Genomic DNA, 20,655 nt, shown 5'->3' with positions numbered 1-20,655 from the left:
ATATTAGCTTTATGTCATCTTTTTATTTTGTATGTGTTTATACATTGACTCATTTTTTTCTTTCACTATTGTAAGTCTTGAAAGTAGATCAGCTTATCTAAATTTTTTAGCCTTCTAGTTTGGAAATTCTGAAGGTAATGTTTAAAGTGTTTGAGACTATTTTAGACAGTTCCTAAACCTTATCTCAGAAGTAGAAGCAGCATCACAGGAAAAGAAACAACTTCATGCCAGCATCAGCTTTGGATATCATACCCTGTGAAATATGTGACTGTTGCCCAGATACTACATTCCAATCCTTTGTTCCTGACCCTAACTGTACGTGTTATTCTTGCTCTTTAACATTAGTATATTTATATGACTTATGGATGTGCCACCATTAGCATTTTATTTTACAGCAGGGGTACACTTCTGAAGCAAATCTTTGTCTTCACAATTCACCACATTTGGTTTGATCACTGGAATGGCTGAGTGGGATCTGTGTTTCACTAATGCAACCAAGCCAGATGTTCTCTTCAAGATCACGTCTGATGTGCTCAGTAGCTAATGGGCTTTCAGTCATCCGGGCCAAAAATAGACGTGGTATGCAGTAAATGGCCCTGAAACATTTTTTCTGTGAGCACTTGTGTCTGTCACCAGCTGCTTTGACCTTCTGCTCTGCTCTTATGGCACTCACCTCTTTGCCCACGTGTTCTTTGTGGCCCAGGGTGGACAGCAGCTCACCCCTCTGTCCCAAGCTCTCACTGTATTCCTTATAATGTTAATGCTTTCTGGGGTCAGATGAGAGTACTTAAAATGCATGCTGACCTTTACTTCCTACCATCACCCTAACAAGCCAGAGATTGTCAAGGGAGCCCAGTCTACAAGAGAATGGTAGTTTTTTGAGCTCACTACATTCTGTAATCAAATAGTTCTCTTGACAGACTATAACTTACTGTTTTAGAGATAAATTCTCGAATTTGGTAGAAGTGGCTACTAGCTGTTGAAAAACAATAGAAAACAAAGCCATTAGAAGTCGAATGGGAATCAATTTCTAAACACCAGAGGTGTTTTTAAACATGTCCTTTTGTTTCAGGTTTGCAGACCACTTTATGAATAGAGACACAAATGCAGTTTTCATCTTCACCAAACTGACCTCCTGTTTGACTCCATGTATCCTCTAATAATTTTTCTACATCACTGCTGGTAAAGTGCTAGCAGCAATTCTTCTATTTCTCCTGTCAACCAAGCTTTATTCAAGTTTGACCTTCTCTTTGTCAGACAAGCATCACTCATCTCTTATGATGTGCTAGCTTTAATATCTTTCAAGCACTATATGCCATCTCCCTAGAATAAGCTTCAGCGATACGACAACCTCTGGGTTTTCAGAGTGCAATGTTCTGTTCTGTAGTGGCAATAACAGCTTTGGGGTGCAGCATTTATTATTTTAGCATGGCTTAATTTGTGTCATTGTTTTGGCCAATCTACTTCTTTAATGTCCTGCTTCTATTCAAACCTGATTTTCATCTGTTATTTCCCTTTCTTGGTAATACATGCTAATTAAAATTGTCCAACTCAGACTTCAAACTACTTCTACCTGTGGGTACTTTACATATGTTATTTTTGTGGAACAGCTGTATTGTTATCTAATTCCAGCAAGTATTTTGTTTGAAGGCTTTGCTTCCAGAAACAATGTAATTATCAGTCAGTTTGACATTCTTGCAGCTATTTTGCAGAATTAAATATTGAAATGTACTTTGTGAGAATAATGAACTTTAATTCCTTTTCCTATTTGGTGCTATAACACACACTTAAAAGAGTGGAAAATCAATGTTTTCATTAATTTTGATCCTAACAGTTAAGATTTTTAGAACCTTGTTACAGTTCTTGTTCTATGGCAGGAGTGGAGAACTGAATTTCTGCAGTCATTAAAGAAAGAGGAGTGTATTGGGACAGTGTTCTGCTGCTCAGAAAAGTGCAGAAATGAAATGACACAAGACTTTTGAAGGAAGGTTATGACTAGGGGGTAGAATCTCCTGAACCTCTTTGATAGAAATACCTCTAATGACTGATGGAGCCAGTTGTATTTCTGATGATGTCACAAGCTACAAAAGCAAAGGTCTGTGTTGACTTCCATATCTTCATTGCTCGTATACTTCTCATGCAGGAAGATTCTGCCTTTTCATCATCCTTTATAGACTTTTTTTTTCCACTCAGAAATTCGAGTATTGAAACTGGTTGTTCTATATGATTAATATCTGTTTAGTGTGAGAGTTTACAGATGGCAACATTGCTTATAGAATGAATAAATTGGACCATGACAATCTGAAAACAGTTGATAACAATGTAAAGTTAAGCTTTCCTTAGACCCATTAATTTTCATACCAAGTTTGAATAGTAATTATGCAGCATTAATAAACAGTTGTTGGGAATTTTAGTTATCCTACATTTAAACTGCTACATGGATAGAAAATAACCAGGGGGCTTATTTGAGGGTACTGAAAAATGACAAGCCCCTCTCACTTCATTCCCCAGCTATCCCCATATGTAAACCCCTCTCAACAGAAGCCAAGGTTTAGTGGCTGTGCTGAGTATTCTACAGCTTTTTAATACCTGGACCTTATTAAAGGAAACTTAAAGACTAATTTTATCTAATTTCCTGCTTAGTTATCTAATTAAATGTAATTAACTGCCTTAACAAATAAAAAGAGTTTGTGAGCATTTTCCTTTTGTCTTCATTATTTGACATAGTAAAAAGTAATTTTCAGTAGTATGTAGATAGATGACTGCCCTGCTCTTCATCATTCTGCTACACAGGTTTGTAAATAACAGTGTGGACTACACTGAGCTGAAATAGCAACAGTTAAGGGGCAAAAGGATTTTTCCTATAATCCTAGTAAAAAATACCTTCATCTTATCTAAAATGGCCTGTGGTATAGAGGCACAATATGAAGGCTATTACTGGTATTTCATAATTTAGTGAATTTTCAAAGAAAAATTTAAGGAGAAGCAACTTATTAAAGTAAGAATAGTTAGCTATATGAACCAGTGTTTCCACTGCTCCTGTGTGCACTCATTACTTTTTTAGATTAGTATTTTGAAAATGTGTGAATGACAGAAGTGAGTTATATGAAGATAAGCTCTTTTAAGTAAATCATTGTCATTCAGCACTATAATATACGATGTCTAGCCTTGAATCCCTGCTTTAAAAATACATTCAGTGGCCTCTTACATAATCACAGTTCATTTCTTATCTACATCAAGGAATGTTGCTGTCTGTTCTGGTGGCCTAACGACTACTAAAGTGAATTGCTTGGTGACTGTACGTTTCCTGATTTGGTGCTCTCATACACGCAGAGAGCACTTCCACAGTTCAGATCATTTCACTCATGGCGAGCTCAGAAGAAGCAGTAAACAATGAAGTTTTTAAAATAATTTTGTCTCTGAAGATGCACTCGTTTGTTACAAAGAGATGTTTTTAAGATCTCTTTTTTGGGAAATTTGCATCAGTTGTCCTCTTTATGTAATTTCTGTTGAGAAAAAGACCATTAGATGGGTGCATTTTTCTTTACATGTGGTGACTGCAAAGAAAAGGAAGTTAAGCCAAAACCTACCTTTCCTCCTTCCCAATTTTGATGGTCGTTTTCCTCACTAAATTTCGGCAAAATTAAGTTCCAGTAAAGGAAATGTAGTGAAATTAGATGAAGTTGGCTGAAACCAAGAGAGATAAAGAAAATTTTATATATCTATCCCTCATGCTCTGAAAAATTCCATTTTATGTAGAAGTCTCAATCATTTTTAATATAATTTTTTTAACAAGTGGATTAAACGATGAATTAATATGATTCTTTAGGTATCTGATAGCAAAGTATTTGCAAACTACTTAAGAATTGCATTCCACAAAAATAATACTGAAATTTATTCTGTGTTTTTATGTGTCAGTATTGCCAATTTTATTATTATGAGATATTCTAGAAAGAAGGTGCAGATTGCATGAACAGATGATGATGAGGCTTCTTAAATTACAAGTAGTGTCTTGGTTAAAACTTCCCTCAGTCCCAGATTTTTCTTCAGCTTTTGGACTCTTCCTTTTTTACAAGTTTGAGAATTGGTGCCTCTGTCTCTCCTACCCTGTTGGTACATGCTGTAATGCCTTTCCTCTCATTGATGTCCAGATGCTGCTCCAGCCCTCTGGTTTTAACTCATCTTTTCTTTTGGCCTCCCCATCCTGTTTCCAAGGCCAGCCTAGCTTAGAGTCAGTTATTTCCTCCTGGCTCTGTTCTCACCCTGCTTGCAAAGTGCTGTAATAATTTTGGAGTGGGAAAGCTAGTTCATATTGTTGGGAAAGCTAGTTCATATTGTTGTCCAAACATTCTTTATATGCTTGAAAGAGTAGTCAGTACTCCCTGGTGTTGTGAGACAAATACACTCACAAGTAAATTTTTTCAAAAATAGAATATTTAAAGAGTAAGCTCGTTTTCATAAATCTAGTCAGCCAAATGCTTTGATCCTGTAAGCAGCCTCTAAAATTAGTGGCAGAATAGAGCCTATTCGTTCTGATTGTCACTGCTGTACACTATGCAGCTTTACAGTTGCCAGTATATTTTGGATTTATGGGTTTGAATGTGATTTTTCCTGTCTATAATCTGGTTTAAAAATTAAATGTGGCACATGTTTAAGGTGTAAATCGTTATTTTGTAATGTATGCAACCTGAGATATCTCCAAACATCTCAAGAATATCCAAACTGTTTAAAGAGTTCTTTAGCAATCCCTTTGGGGAAGTGGGAAGATCAGTAAGGTGACAATTAAAACAATTCTGTTTCATGTATGCACTGTACTATAATGTGCAAATGTCACAAGACAATAAAATAAGGATAGCTTTTTTTGTCAGCAAATATTTTCTGTCTGATTGTAAATATTTTCACATTGTGCTCTTGCATTGAGCAATTTAGAATGAGATATATATATATATGAAATAACTTATACTTTCACAATTGTAGTTCTTTTGGCATTTGGGGAGTAATTTCTGTCATTTTATGAGTAGATGTGATAGAAAAGTTACAGTTCAGGAGTTGGGGTGGGGAATATGGTGTTTCTATCCTTAGAAACACTTCCTTTTCCTTGAAAATAGAGCATTATTTATTTGAACACTGCAACTATATTAAATATACATGAATTATTAATAAAAATATGTTTTTTAAAAAATTTAAAATCACATGGAGATGGGTATGGTATGTGAATTATATGCTATCCACACAGACCTTCATGTGCAGGAGTGGTTCTTATATACCAAGAACATCTTTTTGCTTGTTTAGATGTAGTGGCAGTGATCTTGCTACAATTATACAGCTAAGCACAGATGTTACTTGGATTCTGGTCTACATTAACAGATTAAAACACTGACAGATTTTATAGCATAAGATTTTTTTTCAGAGACTGGTTTTTCTAACCTATATTCCCCTTCTTCCCAATTCTCTTTCAGATAGCGGTTCTGTGGATGAAAAGGTTTAAAATCACCTATTTGCTATAGGGATCATGTATTTTGTTGATGTTTGTTTGTGACTTATTTGACCTGTTTTGTTCCTTCATTTTAGTTGTGAAATCTGCATGGTTTTTTTCCCAGCTTTCCACTCTTTTGTTCTCCTTTGATTGTATTGCAAATGTGTTGCATTTATATCCAGGGTAACCCTCACTGTTGTGCTTACTGTAATTGCCAGCACAGGGGTCTGCTGCTGTCAAACATGATATCTGATTTTTGCCTCCAATTATCACCTACCCTGTATTCACTGTAGGATTTAAAGGGCAGCAGTATTTGGGAAGCAATACCTCTACTTTCCCATGGGTTCTCCATTGTGTGTCACTAAATGTGGAATGCTGCCAAAATGTTTCCCAAAGGAACAGTTAGTCTAGCTTTGGCCTGGAGCTGACCCTGCTAAACATTTTCATATGTCTTATATGTTTGATGCAGTTAAATTCTGCCCAAAACTTACTAAAAGCAACCAAGTAACCATACTTTTTTTGATCTCTATTAAAGGCTCGGTTAGTAAGTGCAAGTTCCTTGGATGCTTCCAAGCTTTATGCAGTCCAAGCATTTGCTGGGTAAGTAAAAATATAATTGCAAATTTTGGTTTTTGCATCTGCAAATTTGTCTTACAGGACTGTAGTATTTTTTTTAAGCTTTTTGTTTTAAGAAATTTTATTAAAAGGAAGATAGTTTCATTGTGTATGTCTTCCTCTTGTAATATATTTTTATTCTTGATATTTTGAGAAATTAATACAACAATTCTGATACTGAGGTTAGTTAGATAAGAGGTTTTTTTTACCTCTTTGCATATAAAATAAGTGTCCTTTGAAGCTGTAGCAAAATTTTGTCTTCATTCTGATAGATGTATAGTAATGAAATTCTAGCAATATAATATTGCTCTAGTACTTGATATTAAAAAGTCAAGTGAAAAAATCTTCCAGGGGCTGACAGTGAATGTGGTAGAAACCTGTACATTTTGTTTTGTCATCTCCAAATGAAGTTATCTTGCATCCAGTTCTAGGGATTCCTTCTTATTTTGAATACTTTCTTATTATTCAGGAAAGATAAAGAAAAAAAAAAAGTCTTTGGTAAAATTTATCAGTTAGCCAATTAAAAGAGGTATAATCCTCTTGCTGGTGCACTCTGTAACTACTTTTCCCTATAATTACAATTTATTGTGAAGACAAGGTGATGAGATTAAATTAATCATTCATCTTCTGCTATACAATTGACACTATGAAGTTTTTCCTGTATAGATTCCTATTTTGAGGGGAGGTGGGTGTCACTAAAAGGTAGTTATAACATTAATTTGCTTAATATTTTGCACATGCTTCTATGGAAGGGATACTTTAGGTAACATTTGTACTTATTGCTAAACTTTAAACAAATTTATGAGTAATCTGCAGCTTTTTAATGGTGTAGGTAGTTTCCATGTGGTTTGTCATACCATAGTGTTGTGTTCCTGCCCTTTGCTCCTAGAACCTTCAGAGCTGCTGTAAGAGTGTGAGGACACTTGTGACATTGTGCAGGATCAGTCACCAAATGCAAACCAGAAGAGAAACAGTTTAACACCTGCTTATTCTGTAGTTAAGGACAGAATTTTGTAAGCAGACTCTGAATGCAGGTACTGAGAGTCAAGTATTGTACCTGTCCCTGTAGAAAGGTGCATGTGACTATACTATTTCCTTTCTGTACTACTTTCCCAAACCAGTTGGTTAATTACAGTTTCTTAATAGATGTAGACATTTAAAAGGTGATGTGGAATTCCTGTTTTTTGTGGGTTGCACACAAAAAGCAATCTCATAGGTGTACAGAGAACTTTGCCACTGACAAGGACTATACAGACTGAAGCTGCTCTTTTTATGCCCTCTCTTCCATTCACAGGTGAATAAATTCAAATATTGAATCCTCTGAGAATAAGCTGTCTCAATCCCTTGTGCAAACATCCTGTAACCACTGCATAGGACTACTTCAGATGGCTGACAGTAGCTCAATAATAGCTCATGTTTTTTGATTAAACCTTCTTCTACTGCTGACAAAGTTTAGACCTGTCTTCACCTTGCTTTGCTGTCCACAGTATCTTTATTCAAGCCTCTGTTTCACTGGGCCTCCCTAAAAGGAGTTATGCAATTTTCATTTGACTTCTCATTCAGGCAAAGAATGCTGTCATTTCAAAGACATTTGTGGCTCTGTTTTAATCACACTTCCCACTCTACTCCTTCGTGCAAAAACTAATGCTAATTCCTGGATCCCTCAGTCTTTTCACTGCCAGCACAACTGACTGCAGTTAGCTATGACTCCTCCTCCCTCTCTCTCCAAAACGTGATGCCATTTGAAGTGAGGGAGGGGATTGCTTCCCTCACAGCCATTGTTACCGTGCTTTATCTGTGCAAAAATGCCCCAGCTGACTCTCTTCTGCCTTGCTCTTCCCTCTCTGTCATAGCACAATGCTGTGAGCCCACCTCATGCACCAGCACCTCCCAAGCCCATGGCAGGGACAGCAGCTCTCCATTCTCTGCAATGATCTTCGCTTCGTTGCATGAAATGAGAGAACAGCCCGAGACAAGAAAGTAAAGCAAAGACCAAAGACAGCTTTTCTGTGGCTTCTCATGCAACTTCTATATTAAAAGGCAAAAGCAACACCTTTCCTGGTTTTTCCATGCCAATATCACATAATATCATCTTCATTTTATTTTTCTTCACTGTCTCAAAAGTGAGACACTTTAGAGCTCATTATTTCCATATTTTTAAAAAGTGAAAGTAGGTCAGCTACAATTCTCGTCATGTATATGGATCCTGGATAGTAGTTTTACTTTTTTCAGATACTTGCTCTTATATTAATTTACTGCTTGCCTAATGAGGTGTCAGAGACTGATAATTTTACCACATGGCCTAATCCATTCTGAAATTTGCTAATGATACACAGATGGTGCTGCATGCAGATGATTACTCCTTTTCTTCAGTTCTCTATGGTAAAACAAATTTATTTTTTTGAATTCTATGACAAATTCAAATAGATTACTCATAGATGGAATATTTCCAGAAGCACCAATAAATAGTCTATATGAAAGGCTTTTTTTTCCTTGCATTGAATGATAACTTTCACCAAATTATTATGATTCCACTTCATCATCTTCTATGTCAAGTTATTGTTGGGTTATAATTAGAAGTAGATAGAGGAGTAGAGAATTCAATATATGACCTACATTACCATGAAAAGTTTTTCCCTTGCTGTGTTGTTTCTTAATGATGAGTAAAAGGAGTTCTTACTGATCTTACTCCATTTTAGTCATAGTTTTATGTTACAGAGCAGAATAATAGATGGAAATCCTTTTACCTCTAAATTGCCTCTATGTGAGCATAAGAATGCCTTATACACAATAAGTTTTATTTACTGCTGATGGAACTGCTCCTGAGTAGTAAAAAGCCCTGAGTTTATTTCTTGGTCTCTGTACATTTACTTTTCACAACCTCAAAAATGTTATTTTATTTCTATCACACTTTTGCTGGGTTAGTAAGTATGTATGGAAGCTGCAATTTGGGTCTACATTGATCTTTATGTTGTTGGAAAAAAAATTCTAGTATCACAACCCAGCATGGAAAAATGGTTGTGTGAAAATATAAAGGAATTTCATAAATAGATTGTGAATTCTTTTCCCTTTCTCAGAGAATAGTGCAGGTGCATCAGAAGAAAGTGAAAGATTCTTCACTAATTTTAGTTATATCTCTTTTCACACAATAACTGTAGCATGCATAAATAAATTTAGGGCTTTCAGATTATAAACTCTTTGTTGTGAATGTCATTTTCATATACAAAGAAATAGAAATGTAAGAACTTAAAAGGGTATTTGAGGCAGTGCCAAACCAATGACCATGGAAAGGAAAATATTGAAATCTTGAAAAATCTGATATCCCAGCTTCTCTGAGGATTTCCAAGCATCTCTGAACTAGAACTGACAAGATATATAGATATTCCAAAACCCTGTGTGGAAAAAGTTCAGGAGGATAGTGTGTTAATTGCTTGGAAGAGATGGAGAGAATGAGGCCAATTTGTTATCCAGATCAATATGTATTCTTTTAAATTCTGTTAGTGTGTCAGCCTTTCATTATTTGAAGTGACTCCAAGTGGCTCTCTTGTTTCCAAGTCATATGTGAGATCTAACTGGGATTTAATTGTGTGCTCAATGAAAAAGCTCAAACCAGCCAAGAGGAAATAATGATGGCCACCATGGAATCTTTTTTAAAAGTGACAAGTTCTGTTTTCCACAGTCACATGAAGTTATTTGAAATGTGATTATGTATTTAGCTAGACATTTTAAACAATACAACAACATTAATTGACATCATTTATATTCAATATGTAATGTTGGGCTGCATCTCAATTACCAGATATACAAGAATTTATGATGGAAGGCTTTTCCTATAATTTCTAAATCAATGGTAAAAAGTTTTAGGAGGTATTAAGCAACCTTTAAGCTACTCTGCTTTGGGTGAATGCCAGAAGAAAAAGCACCAAGAGCACTCACACTGGTTTTCAATTGGAGCACTCGCCTTTAGCTGATAACTGCTAATTTTGATTTTTACTGTAAATAGAAATATTATAGGTTGTTCTTAAGGATGTAGTCTTGTAAGCTCCATGTTTTTATTTTCTTCCTTGCCTTTCTGTCTTCTGCAGTGGTGGACTGTATGGAATTGACAGCATGCCAGACCTGCGAAGAAAGAAATCTTTTCCCATTGTTCGAGACGTGGTGAGTAACTCCTGAAAGTGTTGATTCATTTGACAGTTGTGTAGCTCTTTCTTGTAATTAGTATTGTGCATGTGAATGACAGTTTGCAACAATTGTTTTATGGATAAAAGGAGTCTTGAGAGAATGGATTGAGGGCAGTAAAAGTCAATGAGGCAGTTGTTATAATGGAATAGATAAGTCTGAATTTCTCATTGGATATTTAGGTATTGCTTGTGTAATCAAGTAATGTGCATTTCATGCAGTAATAATCTACTCATTTTCACAAAGATGCTATCTAGTGTTTGGGATACTGTTTCACTTGATTTATTTTGATACTGAAAGAGAGAGAAAGTTCCTTTTAAAAAGCAGCCCTTTTTCACTATTAATATTTTGAAGATTATGCATATTTTAGGTACAAGGTAAGGGTATCAGGGTTTTTAACAGTCATTGTAAATAATAATATTTTAAGAAAATAAATTTCCAAGTGGAGAATAATGGTAGTTCCTTTGAGATTTATCTGACTTCCAGTCTAAACAAGATTAAGAGAGTCTCTCTGCTCCAAAGAATTTCAAGTGCTATTAACCTTTCTCTTTTCCTGTAGTATAGAATTCATAATTCAATAAAATACATATTTACTGTCTGATAATGGTGAGCCCCCAAACCAATTTCACTGTAAAGAAGTGATTGGGTGTTAGGCTAAGTGGATGATTACTATTGTTGTCATTAAAAGATCAGCCTTGGCCAATTATTGCTCAATGTTTTCTCAGTTTCTGTGTTCATTTACTCTGTGGTGATCCACCACTCTGTCAGCAGTCAAAAACAGAAAGCACAGCAACCATTTTAGAGTAGAATTCCTTCTGAAATTGATGAAAAGTTACTGTACAACATAGTAGAGCCTGCATTCATTTAAATCTTTTTGACAGTGGCCACTCCATTACTTGTATTTAACTAGTATAGTCTATTGTCCTGCTATGACACTTTAATGAATGTTAAATGACACTTTGCTTTATTCTTAATAGCTGGAACTGCTTACAGAAAGGTATAGCTCAGAATACATTAAGACATCAAAATAAATGTAAATGAACCTTTTTTATGCTTACTTATGACCATTTCAGAGAAACAGAAATAATATTGTTAGAAATGAGTGCCAGACTCTTTTGGTGGTGACTAAAATATAATTTCTTTTTTTGTTGTTTTGTAATGAATCTGACAAATTAATATTGTTTATAATTTCTTTCCTATCTTGTCTGGATTTTTAAGGCCATGGTAAGTACTTTTATATTTATAAATGTTCTGATCATAGTAACCATTATGGATTCCATTAATATCATGTTTTATTATGACCTTCTATTGGAAAGTTTAAAAATTACTTTATGACCAAGAATTTAATCATAAAGTAAGTAGTGCCTTATGTGAATGTGTTCTCTGCATCGTGTGTACCAGAACTGTTAGAAAAAGTTAAAAAGTTAACAGTATATTCTAAATATCTTTTCTGATGATACAAGCACAATGTTTAGGTCTCAAGCATGAGGCTTCCCCTGTGGTACTGGAAAGTCTTAGATACCAAGAGAAAGAGAATTCAGTGTCCCCTACTTTTAAATTCTAAACTCTAAAAAATTCTTGTGTTTATTCAGTTTAAAGGTGATGTTATACAGTGTAATCACTGTAATCAGGCAAATTTCTTCTTTTGATCAATCACGACTGTATTGCTCCCTAGCTTTATTATTTGATTGTAAGAACACACAAGAATAATTTGTGAATCTTTCCTTCTGTTGTAAAGCAGTCTGTTGAAGTGAGCACACCAGATGAAACAACTGCCTGCTTCAGCTAAAATGATAATGCACTGAAACTTTTTTATGTGTCTCCACAAAAAAAATAAATTATAGAGAATGGAATTCAAATATGGTAATTTAAAGATTCATATAAAAAGAGATTAATTTAAATTGCAGATGTCATAGTCTCTGCTTTTTTATGTTGTCAGCTAAATACCTGGACTATTTTTTCTTAATTCTGCTGTCAGCAGTCCATTTTCTTACCTCCTTCAATCATTGATAGGCAAATTCAGTTATATTACTAACAAAAGTATTCTTACATTAAGTAGATAAGTCATAAAATACTAAGTATTTGTATATTTGTGAGGGCTTTTTAAAGTCTACTAAATGGAAATCATAACAATATAATTATCTTTGAGGCTGAACAGATCATGCTTTTGTCTCTGTGCTACAGATATGAAGAAAGCAGTTGATATTACAGTTATGTCCAGTAATGATTGTGTAGTGGAGCTGAATTGCTTTTTTTTCTAAATCTGTTTTCTGGACTTAATACTGCAGTTCTGTTGAATATTTCAAGATTAGACATCAACATTTTTAATAGAAAAATTATGGTTCATGGCTGAGTAATTTCCCTCAGTACTTACTTCCTCTCAAGTTATTTTTTCCTCCTTCTTTCCCCCCTCCACCCCAAGAAACATTACAAATCTGTCTTCCAAAATAATAGAGTTGAAATCTCTAGAGTGATATACCAGTAGTTGCTCAAAAAGAAACAGTTCTGAAATTGTGCAAGTTTTAAATGCTGTAAACAGTGAAATTTTGTCACATTCACCTCTCGTGGGTAACTTTTACATCAGCATCTGTAAAGTGATAAAAAATGGTTTGTCTTCAACTTTTTTCCCCTCACTTATAGCAGGCTGTAGAGTTTTTTAAAGGAAAAAAGAAAAGATGATCAAGAAAACTGAAACCCTCTGTAAGACCAGAGAAATGAGTATTTCATGGCACAGTCAGCAGTCATGAAGTTACATGAGCCTGACTGTTCCTCTGTGCTATTTTAGCTGTGCAAGAAACAGCTTGCCTATTTTATTGGGATAGAGGACTTCTTTCTTTTTTCCCTCAACACAATTCATTATTTAACATGTAATTGTAGATTGAGTTCAATTTGCTTTTACTTACAGTTACTGTTTTCAGTGTTTTTGCTAAAATGACTTCTAATTATATTAATTTATTTATTTAAGCTGCTAAGGCAAATTTGGAGGTAATAAATTAGGCAGTGTAGATACAAGTTATTAGGTAATCTAGAAGGCCTTGAGCATAAAGGAGGGTAATTTATTTTAAATCCTGTATTAGGGAGTTGCAAAACAAAAATTAAATAGACAATGATCTGCTTTATCATCTTATTGTTTGGGGTTTCTCTAGGCTTTTTGGTTTTGATGATTTTTTTCATATGTTCATAATTCAACACTGCTTAAGTTCTTCATGCTCTGCAGGTCAATTTTTTACCTAAGGAAAGACATAAGGTAGTATCTGGACATCAGTTTGAGAGGGTAAACAAGTAGGAACTGCTGGCAAGTTTTGTGTCCTGTCAAAGGAGAGGGATCAAACACAAAAGGTTCCTGTTGCTCTCCATATTCTTCTGATGCCCTGACATTTTGGACTTCCTGGAAGTTCCAGCTGAAGAGCTGCATTTACCTTTCTTTCTTGCTGCTACTTGAAAACAGAGAGGCAGTAGGGGAAGAAGTTTTCTCATTATGTTCATAACCTGTCACCTTGTTTCCCATAGATGAATCTGGCAGCTTTTTGCCCTTTCTCTTTCCAAAATGCTCACTCCTAATTTCATTCCATACTTAAGAAGTGACACTGCTATTTGTTCAGTGCTTCATGTTGTTGAATTATCATTAGCTTCAGTGTTTAGAACAGAAGCATTTTATGTGCTTTCTCTTGTAGATGTAGTTTGTTCTGACAGTGGTACATAAATGGAAATAATCTTTGTCTTTTTTTTTTCACCAAAATCTCTCTAAATTTAATCCATCTGACTGTTAAATTTACTGGTTTATCACAAATCCCACTAGATATCACTTTCTTCCAACATGACAAATACTTTATTAAGAACAGCTTAATTATCTCTTTCCTGTTAGGTTTTGTTATTTTATATAGGGCACTGTACTGTAATTTTAGACACATTTCTGTTTAAGAAGCAAAATAGTAAAGCTCCATGATTCCAAGGCACCCCTTGGGAAAGCTGGGCTTGAGGGACCCGTGACAGGATCAAAATTGCTTCCCCATATTTTTTCTCACAGGAAATAGTATCTGTTTATTGACTTGCAGTGATAGCATGGAGCTGCAGCTCTGCTGGGCCATGTTCTTTGGCATTGCTGGAGGACAGAACACAGCAGCACTCACTGCCCTATATTTGAGGTTAATGTTCTGCCCTTTGTGCTCCTGTCCTGCCAAGTCGTTCACATTGCTCTAGTGCTTGGAATGCCTGGGATTGTGCAATTGATACCTAAAAGAGTCAAATCTTTTCCTAAGTGTAAGGGACATGAAAACTATAAAACTAGCATAGTGGAGGCAAGGAAATCTACATGGGTACCTGGCAAGATTTGAGAAAAAACTTGTGTTCCAAGAGGGATCAAAAGGTCAATGCTTTTAAAGTACATTGTTTTAAAACCAAAAACTCTACTGATTATGAAAGTTGTTTCTTTTCCTCTTGATGACCCAACAGCATTTTTACTTGCTATTTTTAACTTTGATATGGCGATCTTGTAGCATTGGGTTTTGACACAAAAAGTGTGAAAAAGCAAAGCCTGAACACTGTTTAATCTTTCCTGTGACTTTGTCAATCTCATTGGCAAACACCCATGGAATTTCCCCCATTCACAAAAATAGAATGAAAGGATGGTCACAGAGAAGTAAACAGAATTATTTACTTAATAATAACAGAATGGAGAATCTGGTAGCAAATTAATGGCATAGAGATGGTGAATTGCTGCATTTATAAGAGGAATAAAAAAAGGAGGGTTCTTTGTGATAGGAGAGAGATGAATCGAATACTACTAAGCCAAGGATGATTTCTCACCCTATAATTGGTTTCACAAGATTAATAATTCTGTGTCAGTCTGCAAGTTTAATTATTATCAAGAGAAACTCATTGAAAATTGGATCAGGGAAAGTGAACATTTAAAATTAAAATTGAACAGTCTTATAAATAAATAAATAGAAATCCATTTTAAATATACCAGTGTTTAAAATTATATAATTGGAAGAAATTGGAATTGTCTCTTCATCCAGAGATTAATGATGCAGTTCCTTTGCTGATGTAAACCTAAATTGCTTCTGGCCCAGTATGCATTTCACAAAAATAAGAATGTCACATACAAAGTATCATTTAAACTTTTGCTGTAATAGTTCTGTAATGATGGACTGTAGAGACTCACTTCACAGTTAGATGTAAATCTGCATCTTCACAACAAAGGCAACAACAGACTTATGGTTAGTGGGTGGTATAATTGATCCACACACTGCTAGACTGAGGGCAGCAGAGCATGACAAAGCAGATAGTGGATGACAGAAGAACAGAGATAAGGCACAAGTGTACAAACACACTTGGAATTATTTAGAATAAGAGAAAGGAGGAGTGAAAACAACTCTGCAGGTGCAGTCCAGTAATATAACAGTGTTATCTTGGATATTGTGCACAGTGGAATAAATCTCATCTGTTTCTGTCAGGCCAAAAGGATTATTGATAGCAGAAGTGGTATTTAGATTTGAAACATTATTTGTAAAACACAGAGAACTGAGTCCCTCAGGGTCCTTTCTGATTTTATACTCACTACTTAATTCTCAAGGACTCATTTAAATTTCTGGAGTGTTGCAATAAGGAATATAAAATTTCCTTGTTTATTTGTATTAAAATTACTTTATTTTCAGTCCCTTTGTATGTACCATACTACTACAGAGTTCATCTCTGCAACCAAGTGTGTTGTCTTCAGAAACAGAAGTTGTCCATATACCAATAACATCATGTGGCCAAATGAGGACAGCTAGATACAGAGTTCTGGTCTCTTTCCCTGTCTCAAATAACCAGAGTATTTCTCCATATAGCTATCCATAACTGAACTAATATTGCCTTTAAGGAAAATAATACTTTAAGATTTCTTGAGGTCTTTTTATTTAAGTAGCATTTTATATACATACACACCGTTAAAAAATGCTCAGTGAGTTACAAAAAATTATCCAGACTGACAACTTGAACCATAAGATTACTGCAGAATGATCTCCCGTGTTGCTGCAGGCACAGTCAGTTTCAAATTAGGGCAGGATGCCTATCCTTGTACTACATTAATTTGGTTGGCAAAGCAGAAAAACAGTGACAGCCTGTGGTTTAAAAAGCCTGAGTCACAAATCTCTGAATACCAGGTTTTGTATTAGGAATGGCAGTTCAGCTGGGCACTGCTGAAAGAAACAGTAATGATGATGGAAAGTGTACTTCCATTATGTACTGAAACCCTAAAAATTGTAAGCTGCAAACATTAACTAAAAGGTTTTATATCTTCTACAGTTTTGTTCACATCCAGTAGTTTAATCAAGTACTATTTGCCTTCCATTAGATTCAACAGCTGGTGTTACTTGTGTAGTTGGTAACTCTTTCACATTTGCCTTGAACAGACACTTGCAGCTCGAAAATCGGGTATTTCCATGGGCATGCTCATGCGGACCTCCATAAACACAGATGAAATGGTAAGTGTTCTCAATGACAGGTTTAAGGCTTTTAAGTAACAGAAATTTTTGTTTAAAGATCCCTAAAAATTATTTCAGCCTTACACACTGAAAACTGGATGAAATGGAGTGTATTCCATTTATTGTGTAGGGACTTCCAGGGAACTTGAGCAGAATTTGCTGCTTGATATGACTGAACATAAAATAAAGCAATAATTTGAAGAAATACAGGCCCATTTTGTGTTCCTCAAATTTCTAGTGCATACATAACCTTCTAATATACACCCTATTCTGAAGAAAAATGAAGAGTTGCATTTTTCTTACACTGTTCTTAAGGTCCATAGCAGAAGAATGGGAGAACAGAAAATACTGACAGAGTGTTCTGGGAACAGGAACATGTAGGAGAAAATTGACATCCATCAATCTTACCTGGTTTATTGTGAACTTTCTGTGCTTGTATGGTAATCATGAAGTTATGATTTGGTGGTGCTCAGGGATGGATTGCTGAGGTAGAAAACAGCTGGTGTTTGAAATGTTCTTCCAGTAGAGGCAGTAGTTATTTTATTCTGCTGTCCCAAAATAGCAACAAAGGTTAATAGAACGGAAAACTATGGGGTCTTAAGGAGCTCAAGGCTGAGGGAAAATTATAGAGGAAGAACTTGTGGCATCCAAGTGCTACAAAATAAAGACTTTTCTCAGCTTTGTTATAGTTTGTACCAAAATAGCTGAATTCAGTAAAAGACCCTAAAATACTCCGTGTACTTTATTAAAAGATGTTTACTAAGCAAACAACATTATATATAAGGAGTATTACTTTTATGAAAAAAAGATACAGCATCATCTATGTATTTACAGAAGAAAGAAAGACAAGAAAGAATAATTTGGACCACACTTATAGATTCTTACATAAATGGTCCTGTTCAGTAAGGAAAAAAAATATAGCAAATCCCATTGAACAGCTCACTGTAAACCTGTCTCCAATGCTTGCTGTCAACCAGAAAAAATACTGAACTCTGATTCAGGAGAAATGGAAAGGGAAAATTCATTTTATTGTATTTTTATACCTCTGTATTCTTTGGCCTCCATTTGAGCTGTGCAATATGAAAAAAACCTCTGTACCAGAAATAGTTATTTCTTAAGAAATCTTGAAATAAAAATGTAAGTCCAAAGGCAGACAGCAAATGTAATTTAGACACATGAAAGTTCATTAGATGAGAAAATGTAAAAAGTTAATTCAGAGTAGAGGTGAATGAGAGAAGCCAATCCTATGCCAGCCCTCACTACACACACCAAGGGGCAGGGAGTGCTCTTTGACAGACAAATGTAAGGGTACAGCCAGTAACACCTCTTGCAAGATATCTAAAACAAGGGAAAGGCACTACTTTTCTACTTCTCTAGGTAGCCAGCCAAACTTAATAACCTAGGGCATCATTACACTGGGTAGAACAGGATTTGAAAACAAAAAGGACAGATATTTTCAGGCATAAAAGAATTCTCCAGATACACTCCACAAAATGAAGATGTGAAATGCAGATGGAGCCACCAATGAAAGTTAAGGAAAAAACCATCCCCTTTGGGCAAGTTATTCCTCTGATTAAGGCTTTTCTAGTTTTTACCCTTCCTCAAGTTTTTCTGGAGGGAATATTAGTGACTCTGGTAGGTGTGGGTTATTTGGCTGATTAGATTCAGTATGAAAATTCTTTGAACTAATGCCTTTTATTAAAACTCAAGTGCCACCTACTCAAAAAATTATACCCTGAGGTTAAGGCTTTGAGCTTTGCCACCTGTCACTGCTATCCTTCTGGTATGGCACAGTGAGTCTGTGTTCTCAAGCAGTGTAAAACTTAGATATCTGCTTTCAGTTGAGCATTCATTTAATTGCTTTGTTGAACAAAGAGCTGGACATTTTTGAAAATTATACATTAATGACATGGACAAGTGTTTCAGGTAGTATATGAAACAAGTAAATTTTCCTTCAGAGGATAAAGCAGATAACTAAATAATTCTTCTGTATATTAGTAGTGCTAAATGTTGCCAAACAAGTTATTAGTTATATAGATATATTGGAAGTTATTAGTGCCCTGTTGTTATGTTCTGTAATTCACATAACAAAAACATTTAAACAGAGAGGAGTAATAGGAATGAAAGCCTCTAGACAGTAAGAGAAATAAAATTCTCCTTTGCAATTTGCTTTATTAACAACAGGGGAAAGAACACGTTCAGCAGCAAAACCAATCTACAAATTGTGTCTTTCAGCTGAAAATTTCATTTACCTTCAAATGTTTATTTTAAGGCATATTGAGGGTAAATTTTATTGCTTACTGACATTTAAGAAAAATGTAAAAGTTACTGGCAAAATTCCAAAAGTATTTATAATGTGAAAAATATTGAAGCTGAACAGGGTGAAAGGGCAGGATTTGTGCTGAGGCTACATGAGCTCAGGAGTGGTTGAGTGTAATCAGTGGCTTGCTTTTATTTGATGAGATTATATATACACTTGGTTTTAGAGGATAGCATTGTATATTATCAAAAGTCATTTTGGGCAGTGTGTCTAAGTCCCTATAGGAAGTATTTAAATTAACAGAATTAATGGTAAGTAGCTACTTAAGATGCCCCAATGAATGAAATGCTGCTTTTTTTTTCATTTCATTTCTGCCTCAAAATATAAAAAGATATATATATATAAGACTTTGTCTTAATTGAATAACTTAATTCCAACATAACTCTGCTGTTTGTGTAATGAGACAAAACAGTCATGCAGAGTTCTTTTCAAAGTGTAAAGCAAAATGAGTGAATCAGTGTTTTGCAAATTATGGGTATCCTTCTATGTATATCCTGATATTTTTTACATTTTGAGTGTAAACACCATATAATTCAGAAACAGTTCCCTTGTGTTAAACAATACAGCTGAAGTATTTTTTTTTCTTACCCACCAGAAAATACATGTCTTCAAGAAGACCCTGCAGGCTTTGATCTATCCAATATCATCAACTACACCTCATAACTTTGAAATTTGGACAGCTACAACTCCCACATACTGTTATGAATGTGAAGGCCTCCTTTGGGGCATAGCCAGACAAGGCATGAGATGCACTGAATGTGGTGTCAAATGCCATGACAAGTGCCAAGACCTCCTAAATGCTGACTGTTTGCAGAGTGAGTATTTCCTGACAGCTCAAGTTGTAGTAATTCACACCTTTTGAATTTGTGTGCATGCTCAGCTGAAGTGAGGGGCCAGATCACCCAAAATCAGTGAAGGTGTGCTGATGCTCCTCAGTTGAGAAGCTAGCCAGAAACTTTATGGAAAACCTACTGTTAGTTATGCTTTTGTCCTTGAAATCTGTCAAATGTTGCTGGGCATGTACAAAATAATACTTGCTAACATCAGTGCATTATTTGCTTTCCACTGCCTATGGCAATATCTGGAGCAATTTATTACTTCACATAAACCCTCTTTGTTTTACTTAACTCAAAACACAAAAAATGTCAAAGGAAATATTAAAAAAATATTCCTGCTACTTACTGTAGTCATATTGATGTGCTATATAATAGTCAAAAATATGGAACAGTAAGTAGGATCTTGTCCCTTCAAAATAAAACCTGTATGTGTGGGGAAAAAAATTATTCAGTTAGCTATTTGGCACTAGAATTAAGACAAAACAACCTTTTCTTTGCTTTTTCCTTTCTCAGCTTGGTTCCAGCCACCATGCATTCTCCTGTGAAAATATAACAGGTTTATTTAAATAATTCTTAAATTACAAAAAAAAAAAATATTATATGAGATTCTAAGCAGTAGAAAATCAAGACTTGTTTTCTGATATCAGACAAATTTTCTGATATTCTGATTTTGGAATGGAATGGGCATCCATACTCTGGAGTTATTCAGCACTGGTCACTGTTTATATGTTCCAGAGCTTCTACATGTAGGAAAACTACATA

General features: G+C 35.1%; 1 protein-coding gene across 1 annotated transcript in view; it reads left to right on the top strand.

Moving 5' to 3' along the window:
- UNC13C (unc-13 homolog C) overlaps positions 1-20,655 on the top strand; it is a 111,211-nt gene that overhangs the window by 10,812 nt on the left and 79,744 nt on the right. Inside the window, exons 2-6 of the mRNA XM_056499824.1 lie at positions 5,460-5,482; positions 6,012-6,076; positions 10,177-10,249; positions 16,666-16,737; positions 19,653-19,872. Of these exons, the coding sequence (XP_056355799.1) occupies positions 5,460-5,482; positions 6,012-6,076; positions 10,177-10,249; positions 16,666-16,737; positions 19,653-19,872 (453 nt within the window). The remainder of the gene's footprint in view (positions 1-5,459; positions 5,483-6,011; positions 6,077-10,176; positions 10,250-16,665; positions 16,738-19,652; positions 19,873-20,655) is intronic.

This window comes from Oenanthe melanoleuca, chromosome 10 (assembly GCF_029582105.1).
Source record: "Oenanthe melanoleuca isolate GR-GAL-2019-014 chromosome 10, OMel1.0, whole genome shotgun sequence".
Classification (NCBI taxonomy): Eukaryota; Metazoa; Chordata; class Aves; order Passeriformes; family Muscicapidae; genus Oenanthe; species Oenanthe melanoleuca.
The sequence above is the reverse complement of the archived record's forward strand: the minus strand, read 5'-3'. Positions and strand labels throughout refer to the sequence as shown.